Consider the following 20700-nt stretch of genomic DNA (forward strand, 5'->3'; position numbering starts at 1 on the left):
CTAACCTTCATCCCTTTTGCTCCACCAAAAACTGAAAGTTCTCAGGCCCAGTTTCTCCCCAGAACCACAGGGGTTGGCAAATGAGGAGGTAGTCCCCACCCCCTCCCCAAATCAGCTCTTCTCAAAGGGACTTGCTCACACCCAGGCGGGGAGTATTAAAAGCAGTTAGTTCCCTGTGCACCCAGGGCCTGCTGGATCAGTCTTTGGGGCTGAGGCCCAGGACTCCCAGTCTGAACACGTCCAGGGCTGGAAAAGGCTGCCCCAGATTACAGGGCAGGCTCCCTGGCTGTCTCTCCTTCTCCCGCCCAAGGATGTGCAGAGGGGGCGGGCGGCAAGTCTCATCAGCGCTTTTAACTGGGCCTGCTTTTCATGACTCACCTCCTAGACTTCCCGCAACAGGCAACTCTAACTAGCTGGGACCCACCCTCCCAACCGGGAGACGTTCTTGTAAGGGGTGGGTAGGAGGTTACAAGGTGAGTGCCCAACAGGGCAGCGGGGGGAGGGGGGGCACACATAGAGAGGGAGAAACTGCATAAACTGAACAGTGGCACAGGTTGAAGACGTGTTGTTTACAGGCTTTTCTTATTAAGGAAATTGCTGTCAGTCAAGGTAATTCTAGCCCAGATAAGCAATAAATATGCTCCCAGCTAATCTTATGGGGATTTTATTGGCACCTGGGGTCAGAGGTTCCTTCACCCTGCCCCCCTTTCTCTCAAAGCAAAATCCTACTCCCCAGAGGTCCCTCCACCTCCGCAACGTGGGAGACTCCACGTTGGTACAACTTCGGATGTACACTCCGTGAAGGAAAAAGAGGACCAGGCAATGATGAAGCTTGACTTCCTGGTCCTACCTGGAGGCACGAGGGATGACCAAGTGACCTGAAATGAACCCTTGGCGACCCAGTTGCATCAAGGCATGCGCGAGTTCTCCCTAGGCTTGCCCCGCACGCGCTCAGGGTGGTCACCTGGCCCGGGCTGGGAGGAATGTCTAATGGAGCAAGCCAGCTTGCCTGAGACGGTTCCAGGGTGTTTGAATTCCAGCTGGGAGCCCTCGGGGACTGGGGCGGCAAGTCCCGGCTTGCAGAAATGAGAAGCCAGTCCCAGGAGAGTGCGAGTCGCAGCGAGACCGGGTGCGCGCCTAGGCGCGTGCCCCGCCACGGCGCAGGGGGAGGGGAAGTCGCTGCAGCCACTCAGAGGCATGGTAGTGAAGCCTCCCAACAACTTTAACTGTCAATCAGACTTAATGGGGTATTAAAAAAAAAAAAAAAAAAAAAAAAGGAGGGGGCGCCCTTTGAGTGGGTCCACGCCGCAGCTGCCCCGCGAACGAAAGAATACGGCGGTGCAGACTAGGGCGTCCTATCCACGCGTGCTCCACAAGCCGGCCCCGTCCAAGTTGGAAAGGACAAAAAGAAGGCAATAAATGCTAAAAGGGAGAGAAGGAGAGAGAGAGGGAGAGAGAGAGAGGAAGCCAGATCGAGCGGCAACTCCCAGCCCGGGCTGCAAGAGAAGGAGGCGGGAGCGGGAGAGAGCGGGCGCGCGCGAGGGCGAGCCGTGCACGGGAAGAAACTGACACCCGGACCCCCCACTTCTCCTGCACGGTGCTGGCAATCAGATCGCGTTTAAGCAATTTCCTGAGCCCAAGAATAGCAATGAGTCGGGAGACTTTGGCGGACTGAAATTGGGAGCTGCAATCACTCCCCAGGTTTTGTGTGTGTGTGGTGTTTTTTGTTTGTTTGTTTTTGTTTTGTTTTGATTTTTCCTTTTCCTGGAGGAAAGTTGGGGGGCGCTATAATTGGGAAACAGCTTTTTGTTTGTTTGTTTTTTTAATCTTGCACTTTGAAACCGCGGACTGTGGCAGTGTGCGCTCTTGTGGTTGGTGCTTTTTTTTTTTTTTTTTTCTTTTTTTTTTCCCCCTTCCCTTGCCTTGACTAAACTCCTCTGTAGGTCTGTAAACATTACCTGTGAATTGCCCAGCCGAAACGGCTGTTGGGGCAAGGAAGTTCTAGAACTTCCCACCCCTGGCTCACCGTCCCAATCTTCTGAGACGCTTTTGCCCCCTCCGGAGCAGAGTTTATATCCTCTCCCCCCCTCCCCCGCCGCCGCCTTTTCCTCGCCCAGTGCTTTGCATCTGGAAAGAGATCAGTTCAGGAGTGGCCAGGTGGGACGCCTCTCTTTTTCTTTATTTAGCTTATTTATTATTATTTGGGGTGTTTTCTTTCTTTTTTTTAAAATTCCTGTTTTGCTTAGTCCGGAGAGTTTCGTCCACCGCCTCCTACCTCCTCCCCCCACACCCCGTGCCCGGCTCCGCCGCGCAGAGGATGGTGTGGAAATGGCTGGGCGCGCTGGTAGTGTTTCCTCTGCAAATGATCTATCTGGTGACCAAAGCAGCCGTGGGACTGGTGTTGCCCCCCAAGCTTCGGGACCTATCCCGGGAGTCAGTCCTCATCACCGGCGGTGGGAGAGGCATCGGGCGCCACCTCGCTCGGGAGTTCGCAGAGCGTGGCGCCAGAAAGGTACGCGGCGTGGGGGTGGGGTGGTACTGCGACACCTGGAAGTGGGCGCCGAGGGTGAGGGGACTCGGGCTGGCGCGCGTGCGGGGGATGGGGGGACTCCCACCTGCTGCGGCTGCGGAAACCAGCGCCCACAAGCTGAGAGTCTCGGGCCACCCATCCCTTGCATCACCTGGAACTGCTAAGCTAGCCAGTTTCAACCTTTGTAAATTTCCCAGGCACCAGAGTCTTTTTTGGCAAGTCCTGAGCTGATCGGCTCCCCTGGGATTGGTAACTGGTTGGCTATTTACCCCCACCCACCCCTAGACTTAGAACAGCCACCCATTCCGCCTCATGACTTCATCTCTAAGGTGTTTTGCCCCCCACCCTCCCCCACTTTGCCGCCACCCCGCTGAGTGCGGGGTGTGCGCGCCCCTGGGTAGAGCTGGAAGCCCTGACTGCTAGGTTGCACTTGGTATTTTGCTTGGCAGTTCGCTGCCTAGTCCAAACCTGGGCGGCTGCATCTCTGCAGGGACGTGAGAGGGGTTATTCCGTTCGGGTTTGAAAAACAGGGAGTTAACTTGGATGGTCTAGCCTGGCAGAAAGACTAGGAGGCCCAAGTGTTTAAAATCCGGAAAGAAGAGTGCGGGGGTAACCAGCCGCAGATAAAGAGCCCTTGTCCTCACCTTCAACCTTGATCCTCTCGCCCTCCTTAACAGAGGGGATCCTTCTCCCCTGAATTAGGAGGTGGCACTATGCCCCACTGTCTATTGCCTCTCGCTTTGTGGGTGGCTGCAGCCCCCCCTTGCTCCAGGTTTTGGAAACGTGCAGAAGAGTATTGGAGGGAGAGCCAGCTGTCACCCAACTTGGAACTGCAGACCAGGCTGACCCACCCAGTGGTGGCAAGAGCAATGGAAAGGGATTTGAGACCGGCAGGCCGGGCTGTCTCCAGCCGGCCCGCGAAGACGAAGAACAAACTGGGGAATTAGTTTGAAATTTAAACTGTTGCTAAGGAGGGGGGTAGGAGGACCCGGCAAGCCAGCTGATCTGACATGGAGCTGCATACCTTGGGGATTAGAGTAAATATGCTCTGTGGAAAGCCAAACCTTCATGTAATTCCAGGTTGCTTTTGTTTTGTTAAATACTGCCCTGAGATTTACAATTCCTTCGGTGGCTGGGACTGAACTTTGGAGTCTGAACTGTCAGCCAAAGCTGATTGCCCATTAACTCTTCCCTGGCCAGGTTGTCCTAGAACAGCTGGGCCAGGAGGGGTCGTCCAGCTGTCCAGGGCTCCTGAATCTCCTTGGGTGGTTTGGACAGCTGTTTAACCTTGCCTTTAGAAGGCGGCGTTTTTAACCCTTGGACTCACTGAATTAAGGGGAAGTAAAAGTTGTTCTCAGCAGTTTCTCTTGGTGGGGGGATCCCGGGGAGGAGGTCCCTGTGGAAGGCTTCCAAAGCCCATTGTAGAGAGGAACCAAGAGGGCCGAGAAGGGGACCCTTGCGGAAGGGATACTTGGTGACAGTTGCTTATGCTTGACCCTAGTTGGCCATGTATCCCCCCCCCCCCCCCCCCCCCCCCCCCCCCCCCCCCCCGTCTCATCTGACTCCTCCAGCTGGCCCTGGTCCGGTGCCCTTTCAGTGTTCTTGTGCCTGACTGCAGTAGGCTTAGGAGGAAGGCTTTGACAATCTGGAAAAACTTGACCGACTGTAAACAATCCTAAAGTGAAGGCAGGAGAAGGCGCTGGTTGAGGAGGGGGGAGGGGGGGAGCTAACAGTGCAGAGTGGATCGGACAGGTTCATACCCTGGAAGGCACAACCCCACCTATCTTGGAAGGGACAAGCTTTTCCAGGAAACAAGCCCAGGCTGATGAGAAATAGGCCTTTAATTGGTGGCAGGGTCACCCAAAACAAAATCCAGGGGGGCCTGGGAAACTCCTGGTGCCATTCACTTGTCTGGCAGGATAACTCCCTCCCCCACCCCCAGGGCTCCCTGGAATTGGAACTATCTAAAGTTAGTGGAGCCACTACACTCAGCAAGCCTTTCTCCAACTCTCCCCTCCCCCACAGGGAATGTGGACTCCTGCCCTCTTGCATGGGTACATCTGAGGCCAGTGCACGGACCTTGGGACAGTCCCCAGAGCCAGGAGTATTTAAGGCCCCATTGGGCTTGGCAGCAAAGGGCTGAGTGCTGTGGGGGTTGGGAGTTCGCAGTTGAGTTGGTTGGGGACAGGTGTGAACTGGGTACTGGGGGTGGCCCAGGAGTATGGGAGGGAGCTAGTGTAGGCCGGTGGGCGGTGTGCACTGAGGTAGTCTCCAGCAGCAGCGCTGGTGGAAGTAAAGGCTGACACTGAGAGCGAGCGCTCCCTGCCTGAATCTCTGGAGAGACTGGATCTAGGAGAGATCCCCCCAGCTGGAAAGAAATGAGGCCCAGAGCCTTCTGCAACCAGGGAGCATGTCCAGGAGGGGGCGGGACAACCCAGTTTCCCATAATGACCTTGAGTTAAGTAGGATTTGCAATATTTGTAGACCATGGGGAGCCTCAGCCTACAAAGCTGACCCAAATAAAGGGTTTCCTTTTTAAAAAAGATTTATTTTGTTTGTATATATGTATTTTGTGTACACACACACACACACACACACACACACACACACACACACACGCCCGCGCATGCCCACACTTGCAGGTGCCTGTAGAAGTCACAGGATTCTGATCCCATAGAGATGCAGTTCAGCTTGATGTGGGTGCCCAGAACTAAACTCTGGTCCTCTGCAAGAGCATCAGATTCCCTTGAGCACTGAGCATCTCCCCAGCCCCTAACAGTTTGTCCGAAAGGGACACAGATGTCAACAATTCAAAGTTCTTGGTCAGGAAACAGCTCTCTCCCTCCCTCCAAGACACCAAGATGAGCAGAGACAGAAGCAGTAACCCTCGGGGATTCAGGGGGAAGTCCCTTGTTGGTTCATCCCCTGAGCAAACCTGTTGTAATTTTCTGGGCCCCTGTAATTGCTCCCCACAGTCAAAACTCAGGCTCATCCTCAAGTCTGCAAGTTTGTCAGGGTTTTAACATGCACTATTCGTGGAAGCAGGAGAAAGATTTATGAGGGGGTTGTTTGGAAGTATTTGGGCACCCTAAATACTTTGGTCCAGTTAGAGGCAAACGTCCAGACCATGACTGAAGACTTACAAAAGCAGGACCACTGGGTCCAGTATCCCTCCTGAGGACCCAAGGTCCCATTTCAAGAAGACAGTCTGAGAATCAGCTTGGAGTTGCAGCTGCCGTAGCATTAATGCATTTACAGGACATGTGGGCATGAAGCAGCTAGCCAGGACCTGGTCCTCAGGTCCGTCTCTAAGTCCCGTTCTGCTCCCGTACCCCTTCCTTCCTGTACCATCCTTTCCACTCCTTGTGGCTAAGCTAGAGACCCAGTTCAAAGCTTGCCTATGGCATCTGGCAGGGGTGGAGGCTAAAGGTGGAGATATACCAAAGATTCCTAAAGACTCAGTGTCGCAGTTAGATATTACAGCAAAGGCATGAATGAGTGTGTGTCGCTTCCAGTGGCCTTTGTTGTGACTTAACCACACACCGGGCAGCTTAATGACAGGTGACTGACTGGTGGGGAAGTGAAGGCGTTGGGCCTTGTCACTGACTCTCTCAGCCTTTGTTGCTAGTCATCAGATCTCACTGAGTGAAGAAAGGTTGGGGAGGTACCCTGGGCCCCCATTTACAGGACAATGATCACCCACTTCCAAACTCCCTCAACAGCCCCCAGCTTGCTGCTGACCATACACTTTGAGAAAGCAGGCTCTGCTGTACTTAGGAGAAGGTGTCCTACCTAGGAAAGGGGTCTAGTTGTCACAGTCCCTACAAGTCATCCTGAAGCCATGTTGCCACCATCAGAGTCCTGCCTAATTGATGGGTTCTCCCTTACAACTGGGGATTTTCAGGCTCGAGAGATGTCTCAGCCCTTAAGAGCACTGACTGCTCTTCCAGAGGACCTGGGTTTGATTCCCAGCGTCCACGTGGCGACTCACAACAGTCTGTAACTCCAGCTTCAGGGGATCTGATGCCCTCCCCCGGCATCTGAGGGTACTGCTGCATGTGGTACACATACATACAGATAAAACACCCACACACATAAAGAAATCTCAAAAGGGGAGAGGGATTTCTACCAACACTTAACGCAGGAAAAGACAGCCCTCCCAGCATGCCCTCACCAGGACCTTGGTAGTTAGTTATGGCTTGCCATTGCCCAGGTTTCTCAGGATACTGTAGGGAAGTGTAACCAGACGCATTCACAGCCTTCATTCTCAACTTTAATCTTAATGCACTGTGAGTCTCTGGAAGTGCATGCTGACATCTGCTTTAGCTTCTGGCTCCTGGTGGTACTTGGAACTGTCAGCCTGGCCGTGATCATCTGTGTGACTGGTGACATGAATGATTGAAGTCACACACACACACACACACACACACACACACACACACACACACACACACACGGTCATGGTCATAAGCATGACCATCATTATACACAACAGCCATCCCACACAGGGCTGTAACAGGAGAGGGAAGCATTACATGTGACTGTGGCAACATCTATGACACGGTAACATACAGGACCACAAGGCCTTTTTGTATTCGAGTGGCCTTGACGGTGCTCAGAGGCAGATGTTACATGTAGCTTGTGTACAAAATGAAGACACAGTTGGGACCAGAGTCTCAACTTTACTAGAAGCCAGCTTTGAACCCCTGATTCCCAGTTTCACAACCAGAGTTTCTCTTTCTGAGCCAGATAATCTCAGCCCCACTCAACTGTCTCCCTCAGGGTCACAGAGAGGTCAGGCAAGAGCTGTTAAATCCTGGGGCCTGGTATACAGAGGGCTCTGGAGGGGGAGTCTGGTGCGCAGGAGTCAACAGGATGCAGGCAGGATGTGGATAAACCCACTTATTCAAAGAACCATGTTGGGGTGTATTTAAATACAATGGGTGGGATGCTTGCCAAAGGGTCAGGCCGGCAGCCATCAGGGTTAATTTTAAGCCCGGCTTGTCCACCCAGGCTTATTATTCCAGCGCTTGAGAGCTAAGGCAGTCAGATCAGGAGCTGCATAGCAGAGTTCTTTTTGGTTTTGTTTTGTTTTGTTGGTTTTTTTTTTAAGACTTACTTATTTTATGTGTATGTATATATGCCTGCATGTATATAAGTGCGCCATCTGTGTGCAGGTACCCATGGGGACCAGAAGAGCATCAGATCTCCCGAAGCTGAAAGTGTTTGTCAACTTCCCAGTGTGGGTGCTGGGAACAGAGCCCCAGTCCTCTGCAAGAGCACCAAGTGCTCTTAACTGCTCAGTCATCTCTCCAGACCCCAAACTATCAACTACCCCCCCCAAAAAGGAATGGCCATCTGGTATAGTACCTCAGAGATGCAGGGCCCACTGGTAAGGGATTGCTGCTGGGATTTTAGGCCCAAAGTCTGGGTCCTGGAGGCCCTAGAAAGCCAGGGTTGTCCTTTTTTTCTCAATATGCCAGTAAAACAGACAAGTGCTAGCAAGCCCGTCTTTGGGGTACTAAAATGGGATTGACCTTTTTGTTTGTTTGTTTGTTTGTTTGTATTTTGGTTGGTTGGTTGGTTGGTTGGTTTCAAGACAGAATTTCTCTGTGTTGTTTTGGTGCCTGTCCTGGATCTCGCTCTGTAGACCAGGCTGGCCTGGAACTCTACCTGGCTCTGCCTCCTGAGTGCTGGGATTAAAGCCTTGCACCAATACCACCCCCAATACCACCTGGCTGGGGTTGACCTTTTAAATAAAGGACCAGGGATACACACAAGTAAGTCCTGGTCACAAAAAAAAAAAAAAAAAAAAAAAAAAAAAGAAAAGCATAAATATCTTTCTTTAGGTCACAGAATGAGTCCTCACTCCCTCCTACCAAATTTGAGGCCACCGAGCTAGAGTCTCATGCTAAGAAATGACCTGTGACCTTTGAACCTGCAGAGTGGAGAGGTCACTCTGCAGAGAGGGGAAATCTTAAGAGACTTCTGGAAAGGAGGCGACTGCAGAGAAGGCAGTAAAGTCCTACCTCATCCTAGATGGTGTCTTGTGGGACTCTAGTAGAATCGTTGTATCTAGGGTCAACATTAGAATGAATAGTTGTTTTTCATTGTATCCAGGGTAAACATCAGAGGGGATAGTTGTTTTCTAGAAGTACTTGGACCTTGGGGAAATCACTGTGGAAAACAGTGGTGGTTTTCTGTTATCTGTAGAGTTGTTTTTCTGAAGGAGCTTGACAGCCTTGGCATGACTTTGGTCAGAGGCTGTCCTGGCACACCTGGAGCTCTTGTATTATTGGGTGTTCTATACACTAGCATCTCCCAGGATCACTTGCCCCTGTGGGAAGAGGTGGGTGGGGCAGGAAGGAATCCCAGGTGAGGATTCTGTTACCCTCCCCTACTCCACCTACTGGGGAATGTCAGTGGCTCCCTTACTATTACCATAGACCTGGCTGCCACTGTATTGGTCTACTTTAGTTGCCATGGCTACTGGGCCAAGGTATTTCCCACTCCAAGATGGAATCGTATTATGCTCAGAGGAAAACACACCATATGAGAGGCACCCAGCCCGGGAGAGTATGATTGGCCATGCCAGCCCCAAAGCCAAGGCCTGACCCACAGGCAGGCAGGGTCACCTGAATGTTGGTAGTAGCTCACTAGTCACAACACCCAGCAGTGTTCAGTGTAACCAGGGCTGCTGAGAGCCAGTTCCCGATAAGAGCACTCTTAGTGGGGACCTCCAAAAAACTTGCTATGTGACCCTGGGCAAGTGACTATATCTCTCTGGGCATTGGGTCCCTCATCTGAAAAATGGAAGTATAAAGATTCAGTCAGAAACTCATCTAAACCTCTAGCTGCCTGTGACCGCTTTTCCAATAAGTGAGTGCTCATCCACGGGAACTGTGGAAGCCAGGAAGGGGACACCTCACAGCCCCAGCCCAGCACTTGGTTCATACTGGAATACAGGTGGTACCACCACAAGGAACACATCCTGCCCGGGCCTGGGCCTGAACTTTGGCCTGCGACTCCTCCAGGACAGGATTCTGCCCAGGCCACGGAAGCTGTGGGCCAGTGTTAGCCTTTGACCTTGATCCTGGCCCACTTAGACCACAAACCTGGCAGTTGCCATGAATGGTGACAACAGCCGGTTTCTTCCTGGGCAGGGACTGGTTCAGTGCCGACTCTGTGGTAATTGAAGGCTAGAGAGGCCTGACCCAACTTCCCCTTCCTTAGTCACTCCCTGCTCAAGGCTGGACTGTGGTGAGCCCAGAGTCATGAGTTACCATGACAACTCACTATCCTGTGGCTGCTGCTTGACAGGTCTGTACATCAGAATCCTCTAGGAAGAAAGAGGCCTGGCGGGCCCTGGCTTTCCTTGCTGACCAGGTGTCCCTGGGTTCTGATACAGTGGCTGGTACTCGGTGGCACTTCATAAGTGACTGTTGTCTGAAGGGACACATCCTTGCTATCGAAAACCAGTGTTTACTCAGCACCTACCGCGTGCCAAGGACTTCACTAGTCACTTCACACATGGCAAGGCCACTTTCTCCCCATAGTCACCTGTGTTAGTCACTTTTGTCATTGCTGTGACGGAGTGCCTCACAAAAGCAGCTTAAGGGAGGCAGAGTCTGTCCTGGCTCGCGGTTGACGGCTTACAGTCCACTGTGGAAGATGGGCATGGTGGCGGGGGTGTGCACAGCTGATCACATTTCTGCGGTCAGGAAGCGGAGAGGTGAATTCTGACGCTCACCTCAATGTCTCCTGTTTCTTCAGACCTGTCTATTATCTTAGACTCAGCCTACATTCAGGGTGCAGCTTCCTACCCCAGTTAGCCTAACCTAGATAATCCCTTGTAGCACACCCAGATAGTTGTCTACTGGGTGGTTCTCAAACTGACAGTTACTGTTAACCATAACCCCTTCCAGCGGGGTACCATTGTCATCCTCTCCTGGTAGCCAAGACTCTAAGAACAGGCAACCTCAAGTCATCCAGCTGTGGGCCAGAGGGATGGCTGCGTTGGTAAAGTGCTGGTCGCACAAGCATGAGGCCTGAGTTCACAGCCCCAGTACCTATTTAAAATGCCGAATGCCGCAGCACACACCCGTACTCTGGCACTGAGAGACAAAGACTGTGAATGATGGAGACCCGAAATCTCTGGGGCCTGCTGCCAGCCAGCCCAGCCTGCCTGGTGAGCTCCAAGCCAGTGAGAGACCCCGTCTCAAAACAAATGAAGTGGAGATTGACTGAAGAAGATAACCAACATTAACCTCTAACCTCCATGTGCAGCTGCTCAGATGCTCGTACCCAGACGCACACACACAGACACAAAATCACAGCTCCTAAAAGAGCCCAGTGTGCCTGCCCCTAATAGTGCCTCTGTGGCTCTCAGTTAATCATTGCGTGGAAGAGACCCTGCTGACAGCCTCCTGGGAAGGGGCATAGTGTGTGTGTCTCTTAACAGCCACCGTAGTCTAGACAACAGCTGTGCCAGCAACCTCGGTGGCGTCTGAAGGTGTCCTGACTGCACTAGGGGTCTGGGAACATCAGACGTATGCTCACCCAGCAATGTCTAGCTCGGTCACCTCATAAGCCACCCTACCTTTAGGCAGGCTTATTTGCCAGGAGGCTACACACACTGCCGTTTAGTCATCCTCAATAGAAACTGCCAGAGGATCCATGTCAGCCTGTCCTCCAGGTCTAGCCCAGTAGGACTTTGTCAGGTCATTTGCTGATAGCCATGGGCACCAAGGGTGGAAGGGACTTCTCACTGTTGAGAGGAAACCTCTCCATTCTCCAGAGTTAGTAGTTCAAAGGGACAAAGTAAACAGCCACCAAAGTGGTCCAGTGGTCATCAGCAGCTCTCCTGTGCAAACTTTGTAGAAAATTTAAAGCCACCCTGATAGGAAAGTAGAGGAAGCCCTTTGCTAGGTCGTTGTCTGAGGGCTTTTTGGTTTGTGTGAGAGGTCTGTTCCTCCTGCAGCCTCGGGCACTTGAGCAGGCAGTTCTGAGTTGGCATGGGCAGGCTCCCCCAATCCCTGTTCCTTTGCAGCTCCTGCTGCCTATCACCCAGGGCCTATAGCCAGTTGCTTGTCACAGCCACACTGCAGGGCACTGTGGGGGTGGGGCCAGTGTGACCACAGAGGGCAGCTTCACCTTCACGTGGGCAGGTGGTTCCGCCAGACACACCCACCTTCCACGGCCTCAGCTAGCAAAGACGTAGCAGTCTGCCCTCGTCTGTCACATCTACTTCCCTATGAACATACACCAAGTGGGCAGGGACCTTAGGGATGGCAAGGCACAGGTCTGAGTTGGCTGGAGACTGTGCTCTCCGGGGGTTTACACCTCCTTGGCTGGCACAACTATTGTCTTGCATCATGGAAGTGTGTGTGTGCTTCTCAAGGAACAAGTGTAATGGAGCAATTCAGATTTTGAGCTCAGGAGTCAGGAACAGCAAAGTTCGCAGGTTGACTCTTCTGTTTGCTTACTGTGTTGCCCTGGGCAAGTTGCTAAACCTCTCTGACGCTAGCTTGCCTTCTCTGCCAAATGGAATTAAGTAAGATAACCTGTGTAAAGTTCAGAGCACAAGGTGAGGGATCAGAATGAGTTGGCCACGATGTCGAGTAGTGAGGCAGGCTCCAGGCCATAGTCTCTAAGGCAGACACAGTTTATTTCCTTTGACGGATGCTGATAGGTTGCCATGGTTTGCTGTGCTGTTGGTTTTGTTGGGGGCCCAGGATCAGTGCGCTCTGCTTGAGCTTCCACGGTCACACTGCTGGTTGCTCACAAACACCAGTGCCTGCGCGTGAGTGCCCACTGTCTCAGAAAGGCTTCCAGAAGCCAAAAGCCCAGCCTAGGTCTCAGCTGGACTGAAGGCAAGTGTCAGAGCTGTGTTCTTTCTGGAAGCTGTTTCCTTCTTCTTCCCAGCTCCCCTAGGCTGCTGCAGTCCTTGGTTCTGACCCCTTGTTGAGGCTCTTCCTCCATTCCAGAATCCTTGAACATATCTCTGTCCTTCACCCCTACTTGTAGCCACATCAGGATCTTTGATCTCCCTCATTCATTCAGCAGGGATCAGAACCCAGAATCCCACACATCATTCATGCTGGCCAGGCACTCTGTCACCTCTCAGCCCCAGCTCTTCGTTTGCCTGCTTTTAAATCTTATTTTCACTTTAATTATGTGTATATGAAGAGAATGGTGGGCGCATGTGAGTGCAGTACGCATGGAGGCCAGAAGAGGGCATCAGATCCCCTGGAGCTGGAGTTACAGGGGATTGGGAGCCACCATGTCTTTTGCTAGAGCAGTTTGAGGTCTTAACCATGATACCATCTCTCCAGCCCTCCTTGCCTGGTTCTAAGGCACCCTATGATTATATGTGCTAGCTTGAATAATCCAGGACAGTCCATCTGAAAACCAAAGGGTCAGCATATTCAGTTCCCCTAAGCCCCCTTTCCCATGGAAAGTAGCCTGTTCTGAGGTGACCCCTTGGGGCCTGGTTTCCTGAGTCACTCCCCTCTCCCTGTGCAAGGCCTTGGTATTCTCATCTATGAAATGGCCATGCTTGCCCCAGCCTCACAAAGACTTTGGGAGAGCTGCCTAATGCTTGGGCTCCCTAACAGGCCTCCTTGTCTCTCACTCTACACCTGTTCCAGAAGCCACACACAGAGTGTCTGGGGCCAGAATATTTCACAGTCCCAGCAGGCAGCAGGAGGGTGGCTGTAGACTCACTGGAGAAGCGGGTGTTAATTATGTCCCACTGAGCCATGGAAAAGGACATGCTGGTCTCCCTGAAGATTCTCCATAGGTGTAAACAGGAGGAAAAGACACCCGGGACTCTCTGAGGACACTGGTGGGCGTTTGCCCAAGCATGGAAAGGACCAAGCGTCTTCATCTGCTGCCTGCATGACACCTTAGTGTGACAGCATCATCCTAGTGGGATGGGAGCTCTGATGGGCAGGTGGTGCAGGGAGGTGGCCGCCATCTTTGACCCCGCTGTTAAGAAAATACTTCACTTCCCGAGTCCTGAGCATGTCCTGAGCAGGGTCCAAGTGAGATATAAGGATGAGGTAGATATGGCAGCTTCAGGAACCGTGTCTGAAAAAGAACAGATAGAAGAGGATGGGCTGGCCAGAGCAAAAGTATCAGGGGAAGGTGAGGAGAAGGCAAGGGCTGAACCACTGAGCTGGAGTTTGGACTTGATTGGGAGAGCGTCAGGGAGCCATAGCAGGTTTCCTACAGAAATAAATGCATGACAACAGGTTAAAGGACTGTGAAGGAGTCTGATCTTCCGACCAACATTCTCTGGAAGTGGAGGGTTTGGGTGCCTTCTGCAGAAGGTTACTTGTGTAAGTCTGGTCCCCAAGAAAAGCCCTGCCCTTCCTGACACGCCACAGCTACGCTCCCACCATCCTGCTCCCTGCAGGATGCGCTGTCCCGGCCACTTCCTGCTGTGATGCACCACTTCCTGTTACATTCCCCTAGCCTTGCATACCTAGGTCCCCACACGGACAGCCCCCCAGCAGACAGCTGGAAGGTCAGCTCCATGGCATGTGTCCTGTGTCCTCTCAGAGACTAAATGGGCTCCCAGCAAACAACCTTCGCACAGCCTCTTTAAGGCTTGCGTTTGGAAGTTCGTCAATAAAGTGTTTAACGAGCTAAGTCTTCCCTGGGAACCACCAGCCCTGATGTGTTACCGGGCATGTTTTGTGACCTCTGAATTATACCACACTGAGGAGAGACGGGGGAGTGGCCCTAGGGGAGTTCATCTTTCTAAACTGCAGCTGAATTCTCACCTCTGCTGGACCAGCCGCCAGGGCCAGGGCGACCCAGCCACTTTCTGGCTGCACTCTCAAGAGGCATGCTTCTAGGGTCTTGGTGCCCATCTCTAAAATGGGTCAGAGCCAGCAAGATACTCAACAGATAAAGACCATTGTTGCATAAACTTGGTGACCTGAGTTCAATCCCTAGAACCCACGTAAAGCTAGGAGAGAACTAGTTCCACAAAGCTGTCCTCTGACTTCCACGCATGCTCTGGCACACATGCCCCCCACCCCCCCACACATACACTATACACACATACATGCAATAATAATAATTTCTTTGAGAAATTAAGATGGAAGGCTCAGTGGTTAAGATTGCTTGCTGCTCTTGCAGAGGACCCAGGTTCAGTCCCTAGTGCCCACACAATGGCTCACAACTGTCTATAATGCCAGTTCCAGGGGATCTGATACCCTCTTCCAGATTCTTCTGGCACCAGACATGCACATGCTACACACACACACACACACACACACACACACACACACACACACACACACACAAATACTCATATACATAAAATAAAAAATAATCCAAAAAATGATTTTATGTGTATGTGTGCTCTTGTTCTCTGAGCTGTCTCCCCAGCCTGCATCTTAGATCTTGAGTGGCAGATCTGTGTTTCCTGCTACCAGGATGGGCAGAAGGCTCGTGGCTCAGCAACAGCATTGAGTGTTGTTGACTGTGAGAGCTAGGCTGGCTTCCTGGCTGTGACCAGCCAACCGCACTCAGTCCTCCACCTGGTTTCCCTCTCCAGGGTCGCCATGATTAAATTCTTCGTAGTTGTCTGACCAAAGTCCTTCTCATTTTGTGGCTGGTCCTAGGGGCAATCAGCAGCTTTATCGTTGCTGACAAGAATGGCAACACGATGCCAGTCATCACTCACATGCTCACCAGGCACCCCATTACCCAAAATGCTTGAATGATTTGCAGGGGTCAGGGGAGGGGGCAGCACATCCTAACTATTGTCATTCCACATAGTGACCAGATGTTATAAAGATAATAAAGCTAGACAGTGGAAGGGGAGGGGGGTAAAGACCAAGTCAGTCAAAAGAGAAGACTGCCTCTTGCCACATCCCAGGGGTGGTTGGTATCTGGGGTCACGGGACTGAGGGATGGCTTGGTGGCCAGAGTGCTTCCTATGCAAGCATAAGGACCTTGAGTTCAGACACCCATGGAAAAGCCCTCGATGCTGTGGGCACCTGTAACCCCAGTCCTGGGGAGAGGAGACAGGTGGGTCCCAGGATCCTGATGGCCAGTCAGCCTAGCCAGAACTGTGACATCCATGTTAAGTGACAAGACTTGGTCTCAGAAGATAAGGTGGAGAGCCACAGAACACATTCCAGGGTCAACCTCGGCCCCGCCTCCCACTCCCCACCCCCAGGGATCTGGGGTCACTTCAAGGCTCTCTGCTCTTCATAAGGCAGGATAGGCGTGAGTTCTGAGAGCCAGAGAACTGCTTACCTCTAAGGGACCAAAGCCCCAGCTTCTCCTTGTAAACTAGAAGCCAAGTTGGAGGACCATCAGGGACAGCAAATTCCCTGGGCTCTCTGTGGCTCCAGGCTGTCCCCAGGCAGACCCAGCGTCTCTGGCTGCTCGGCAGCCTTCCTGTTCCAGAAAGCATTTTCTTGCACTTTTGACCTTCCCCAGTATCAGAAAGCCAGCTGGAAATGGTGGAGCCTAGAGACCCCAAGTGACTCATCCACATAGCAAATCCACTCCTGAGTAGATTCCTGGGGGCCCTGACCAGACAGCTTTCCACCCAAAGGGCAGCAAGGCCAGGGAGCTGCAGCCAGCGAGACCTCTGCACTAAGCAGACTGGCTGAGGACAGCAGGCGCCATACCATTTGGCATATCATTATACCTGGAGAATATTACACACGTCTGCATGAACTTTTGTGAAGTCCAGAGCCCCTGCAGACTCTGAGAGCCATAGTAGACACTCCCAAGCCACTGGACGAAGACCAGAGCAGACCTAAGGCCCTGCCCCCTGAGTCTGGAGGTCCCTTGAGGAAGGTGCAGGTCCAGGATTCCCCTGCAGTCCCTACCCATGGGAGGCAGACTGCAGATGGGGGAAGCTGCCGGTCCTGGGGATGCTCCACAGGAGGCAAGCCCTCCAGCTGGGCGGGTGCCTGTGGCTGAGGTGGGTGGGTGGCGCATGGTTCACCCAGCGGCCAGCAGACTAGCTCCGTGTTGCAATGTCTGGTGGCTTCTGCAGCATCCTGTCAGTGTGTGCAGCTGGGCTGCCCTCGCTGAAGAGCGAGGACAGACATGTGGCTGGAGGAAGCCCGCGTGTCTCTAACAGGCCCCGTGGCCTGAGGCTGCTTGGCACCTTGCAGCCCATATGCAGCTGTGGATTCTGCTGCCAGTCAGCAGCGCGCGTGACATCCGTGCATTTGTTTACTGCCAACCTGGTCGTGGAGGAAGAATCTGAGGTCTGAGTGGTCAAAGGGCTGTACTCCTTTTCTGTCTCTAACCTCTTGCCCTCTGAGCCTAGCACCCCCCCCCCACCTCACCTCTGTCTGCACTTTGGACTCCAACCCCAGGCCTCTACTAACCCATTGCATCCCTGTCCCTCCTCTCCCCATCCAGCCTGGGACCCTAATCCCTCCCCCACCAACCAGTCCCTACCCACTGCAGTCCAGCCCCACTGCATCTGCCCCTCCTTCACCGATACCCCCACCACCTCACCCTACCTCTACTTGCAGAAAGGCTTCCTGGAGCCTCCTGCCAGACCAGTGGTCTGCATGCCGCGCCTGGCCACTGCCTCAGTCATGTGAGCCTGCTGGCCAGCCTTGCGCCATCTACATGAAGCACACAGAGCCCGGGCAGAAGTGTGCCATCGCCAGGCACCAGGGACAGGGGCCACTGTTATTTGAAACTGTGTTTACAACCTAGATGGCTAGCTGGCCTGGCACTCCCCTTCCCTCGGCTTCACCAGTGCTGTGCTTTCAGAAACTGAAGGAGCCTGGGGACTCACTTGGTCCAGCTCTTTGTCGTCCCGGATCCCCAGGCTTAGCAAAGCCCACTTTCCCTGGTGCAGGAGGCCTGGGGCTCTGGATGGCAGCTTTCTTTTTGTACCTTCTCCTCTGACAGCCTGCAGCCAACCCCGCAAGCCTCCTAGATTCCTCTTCTCCATCTCCCTTCCCAAACACCCCATCACCCAAGTGTACCACACCTCCTGACCAGTCCCACCCTACCTAACTCCTAAATTCCCCTTCCAGGACTCAAAACTCATCCCAACATCCAGAAGAGAGGCTGGCATATCCCTGCTTCTAGTATGACCACTACCAGACCCCATGGTATCACACTCAAAATAGAATTCAATGCCCGCTGTGGCTGGCATCTGCCATTTGTCTCTGACACACTGCTCATCACCACGCCATCATCACATCAAGCCCCTTCCCACCTCGGGCCTGTGCATGCGTTAGGTGCTCTGTTTGCCTCTTTCCTCTGGGCTCCCTCCTTCACATCCCTCAGGTCTCTACTGAAATGTTACCTTATTCCAGGAGCCTGCCCCCTTCAGTACCATTTCAATCTATCTCCATCCTGGGGAGTTTTGTGTGTCTCTTGGGACACTTTCAACCACCCCTATTTTGCATGGTCGTCTGGAGCTTTTGTTTCATTTGAGGGGGTTGTAGGTGTGTGTAGTATGCTTGCATGTGTGTTGGTGTGTTCAAATGTGTGAGCATGTGCCTGTATGTACATATCTCCCTAGGATGAAGTTGAATGACTTCCTCAATTGCTCTCTAGCTTATTTATTGAAGCAGGGCCTCCCACTGAACCCTGAGTTTGCTGTTTGGACTAGTCTTGCTAGCCAACTTACTCCCGAGATTCGGCCTCCTGTGCTGGGATAACACAGGGGCCACCATGTGGCTCTGGGAATCCAAAATCTGGTCTTCCTTCTTACCTGACAAGCACTTTAAGACACACTGGCCTTCTGTCCCTTAAGGTCCAGCCAGGGTAAGTGGGACAGAGGTCCTAGGACTTCAGCCAGGAACTGTAGCCTGGGTCTTGCCCTTTGTGGCTTACCCTTTGCTGCCTGTGGTGGTAACTGAAGAAGCAAGGGCCCTTGTTCTTCTAGCTAGAGAGAACAGCTGACTCAGAACCAATATAAGAATCACACCAGGAATTGGGGACGGGGGTAGGGAGACCCCAGTCAGGTCTTGGCAGGTAGCAGTTTCAGGGTCTCAAGAGAGATCCATTGTGGAGAGAGGAGCATCTGTCTCGAAGAGAAGACGAGAGATGGGAAATACGGCAGAGATGGGTGGTGGAGCAAGTGTCAGTCAATTGGTACTGACTCCCTGAAGGCCTCTTGGCTATACACTGGAGCAGTCACGAGGAGATAGGATGCCCTTGAAGGACAGAGCACAGAAAAGCCACATTGAGGTAGGCAGGAGGGTTCTGCATGATTGCTCAAGTAAAAGCTAATATGTCCTGAGAGGGTTGGCAAATAGCAAATATGGCCATTGCTGAATTTTACTGAATGAGCTGTGGAATCCAGTGACAAAGCCCTGCTTAGGTTCTAGAAGGATCTCTGGCTGTTGTGTTACATCTTACCTGAAGCAGGGGCAAAGCCGGAGAGGATCAATTGGAGCCATGGCCACAGTCCGCTTGAGGGGGAGGAAAACTTGGCCCAGAGTAGCTGGATTCAGAGCGTGGATGACAAGAACATTGATGGACTGGGTGCAGAGTTAGAGAAAAGAACCTATGTGGGACCATGAGGCATCTCTGGGGAGGATAGAGGAGTCACCTACAAACAGCAGTGTGGTGGAGTGGTCTGGTGACTGAGCCCACAGGCTCCATGACGTTCTGGCCTCAATGCCATGCAGCGTCTCTGGGGCATATGTGTTGAATGGGGTAACAGGACCCACCTATGACAGCCATAGGAAGTGACCACAAGCTAAATACCTTATAACTACAGATCTTAGCCTGGTGTGGTGGCACAAGCTGAGGCAGGTGGATTGTCAAGTTTAAGGCCAGCCTGAGCTACAGAGTGAGACCTTGTCTCAAGGGAAAATAAATAAAACAGCAAAAAATACAGATCTATTCTGTCACAGTTCTGGGTCCCACTCCCCCAACAGATTCCTCTGTTCATCCCTTTCATCTCTAGTAAGGACTTAGGACCCACCCTAATCCATGCTAATCTCTCCTTGGGACTTTGGCTGGGTTGTATCTGCAAATAAGGCCGCAGTTGCCAGCGTTGGCTGTCAGGACTTGGACATGACTCCATGAGGTCACATGTCCTCCCACTCATCCAGCTTCTGGGCTGTTGTGAGGATTTAATCTAAGGCCCCTAAGATAGGGACATGCACAAAACAAGAGCCCAAGCAGCAGTGGCTGTGGCCTCCCTCCCACTCACGTGAGGACACAGATGGCCCTGGCAGGTGCCATCCCTCCTCCTACCTGCTTTTCCTATGCTCCCACCAATAGGAGCACATGACCTGCTGGCCCTTTTGGTCCAGCCTGCAGGGCCTGGGCATTTTCACAGCAGGTGAGGCTTGTCACTCTTGCCCACACAGTGACCATCTGGCCAGCAGGAGTCACACAAATACAGGTCTGTGCTGCCTCTCCTTCCCTGGGAGGCCATCCAGACAGGCACGTGGGTGCTGTAATACCCGGACACGTTGCTTAGTGATAGCTGTACAGTGAACGGGCACACAGGATCCCTTTGTTCCTCAAGGCAGTCAGTGGTCAAGGGCACAGGTTTGAGAATCAGGTAGCACATGGGTAAATTGTGTGTTCCTTTTCCTCTGTGCCTCAGTTCCCTCATGTAGCAATGTCTGTGGACCCTTTCCTAGAGTTATCAGCGCCACAGGACACGGGTTAGGGCTTCCAGTCTCCAGGTTAGTGGCACCTGGCCTGGAGGAAGTCACTGCCCAGCTCCAAGTTGCAGTCAGGGATTTGTAGGTGGGCCTTGTCACCTCTGACCTAAGGCTGGCCTTGGGATTCCTATAATGAACCTGAGGCCATTAGTATTGTCAAATAAATACTAATATTACTGTCACTAACATAGCAGCAGAAACAGATGCCCCTTCTCATAAAAGGTCCTACCACCTAGGAGATGGATCCATCAGCAAAGTTCTGACTGTATTCCCATAAGGATCTGACTTCAGATCCCTGGCACCTATGTGAAAAGCTGGGCCCAGCACCACAAGTCTGTAATGCTCGTCCTGGGGAGATAGAGACAATATGATTTCAGGGGTTTGCTGACTGGGTCGTCTTGCTGAATGGATGAGCTACAGGTTCTGCGAGAGCCCTTTGTCTCAAGGTGAAGGGCTATCAAGAAGATACCATCACTCTCTGACCTCCGTACATGCATGCACACGCACGCACGCACGCACGCACACAGGCAT

The 20700-nt window shown here is 52.6% G+C and overlaps 1 protein-coding gene across 4 annotated transcripts in view; it reads left to right on the plus strand.

Moving 5' to 3' along the window:
* Window positions 1–1304: 1304 nt before the first annotated feature.
* The window catches only part of Dhrs3 (dehydrogenase/reductase 3), a 36443-nt gene continuing 17047 nt past the window's right edge, over window positions 1305–20700 (plus strand). The window contains exons 1-2 of one of the 4 annotated variants that reach the window (XM_052716933.1): window positions 1305–2157; window positions 2247–2512. In XM_052716933.1, the coding sequence (XP_052572893.1) occupies window positions 2318–2512 (195 nt within the window). In that variant the 5' untranslated portion in view covers window positions 1305–2157; window positions 2247–2317. Of the gene's footprint in view, window positions 2513–20700 lie in introns of all 4 variants that reach the window. The other 3 variants (XM_052716934.1, XM_052716932.1, XM_052716935.1) reach the window with 3 other exon arrangements.

The sequence above is a fragment of the Peromyscus californicus genome, unplaced genomic scaffold (assembly GCF_007827085.1).
Source record: "Peromyscus californicus insignis strain IS unplaced genomic scaffold, ASM782708v3 Scaffold_5__1_contigs__length_169319896, whole genome shotgun sequence".
Classification (NCBI taxonomy): Eukaryota; Metazoa; Chordata; class Mammalia; order Rodentia; family Cricetidae; genus Peromyscus; species Peromyscus californicus.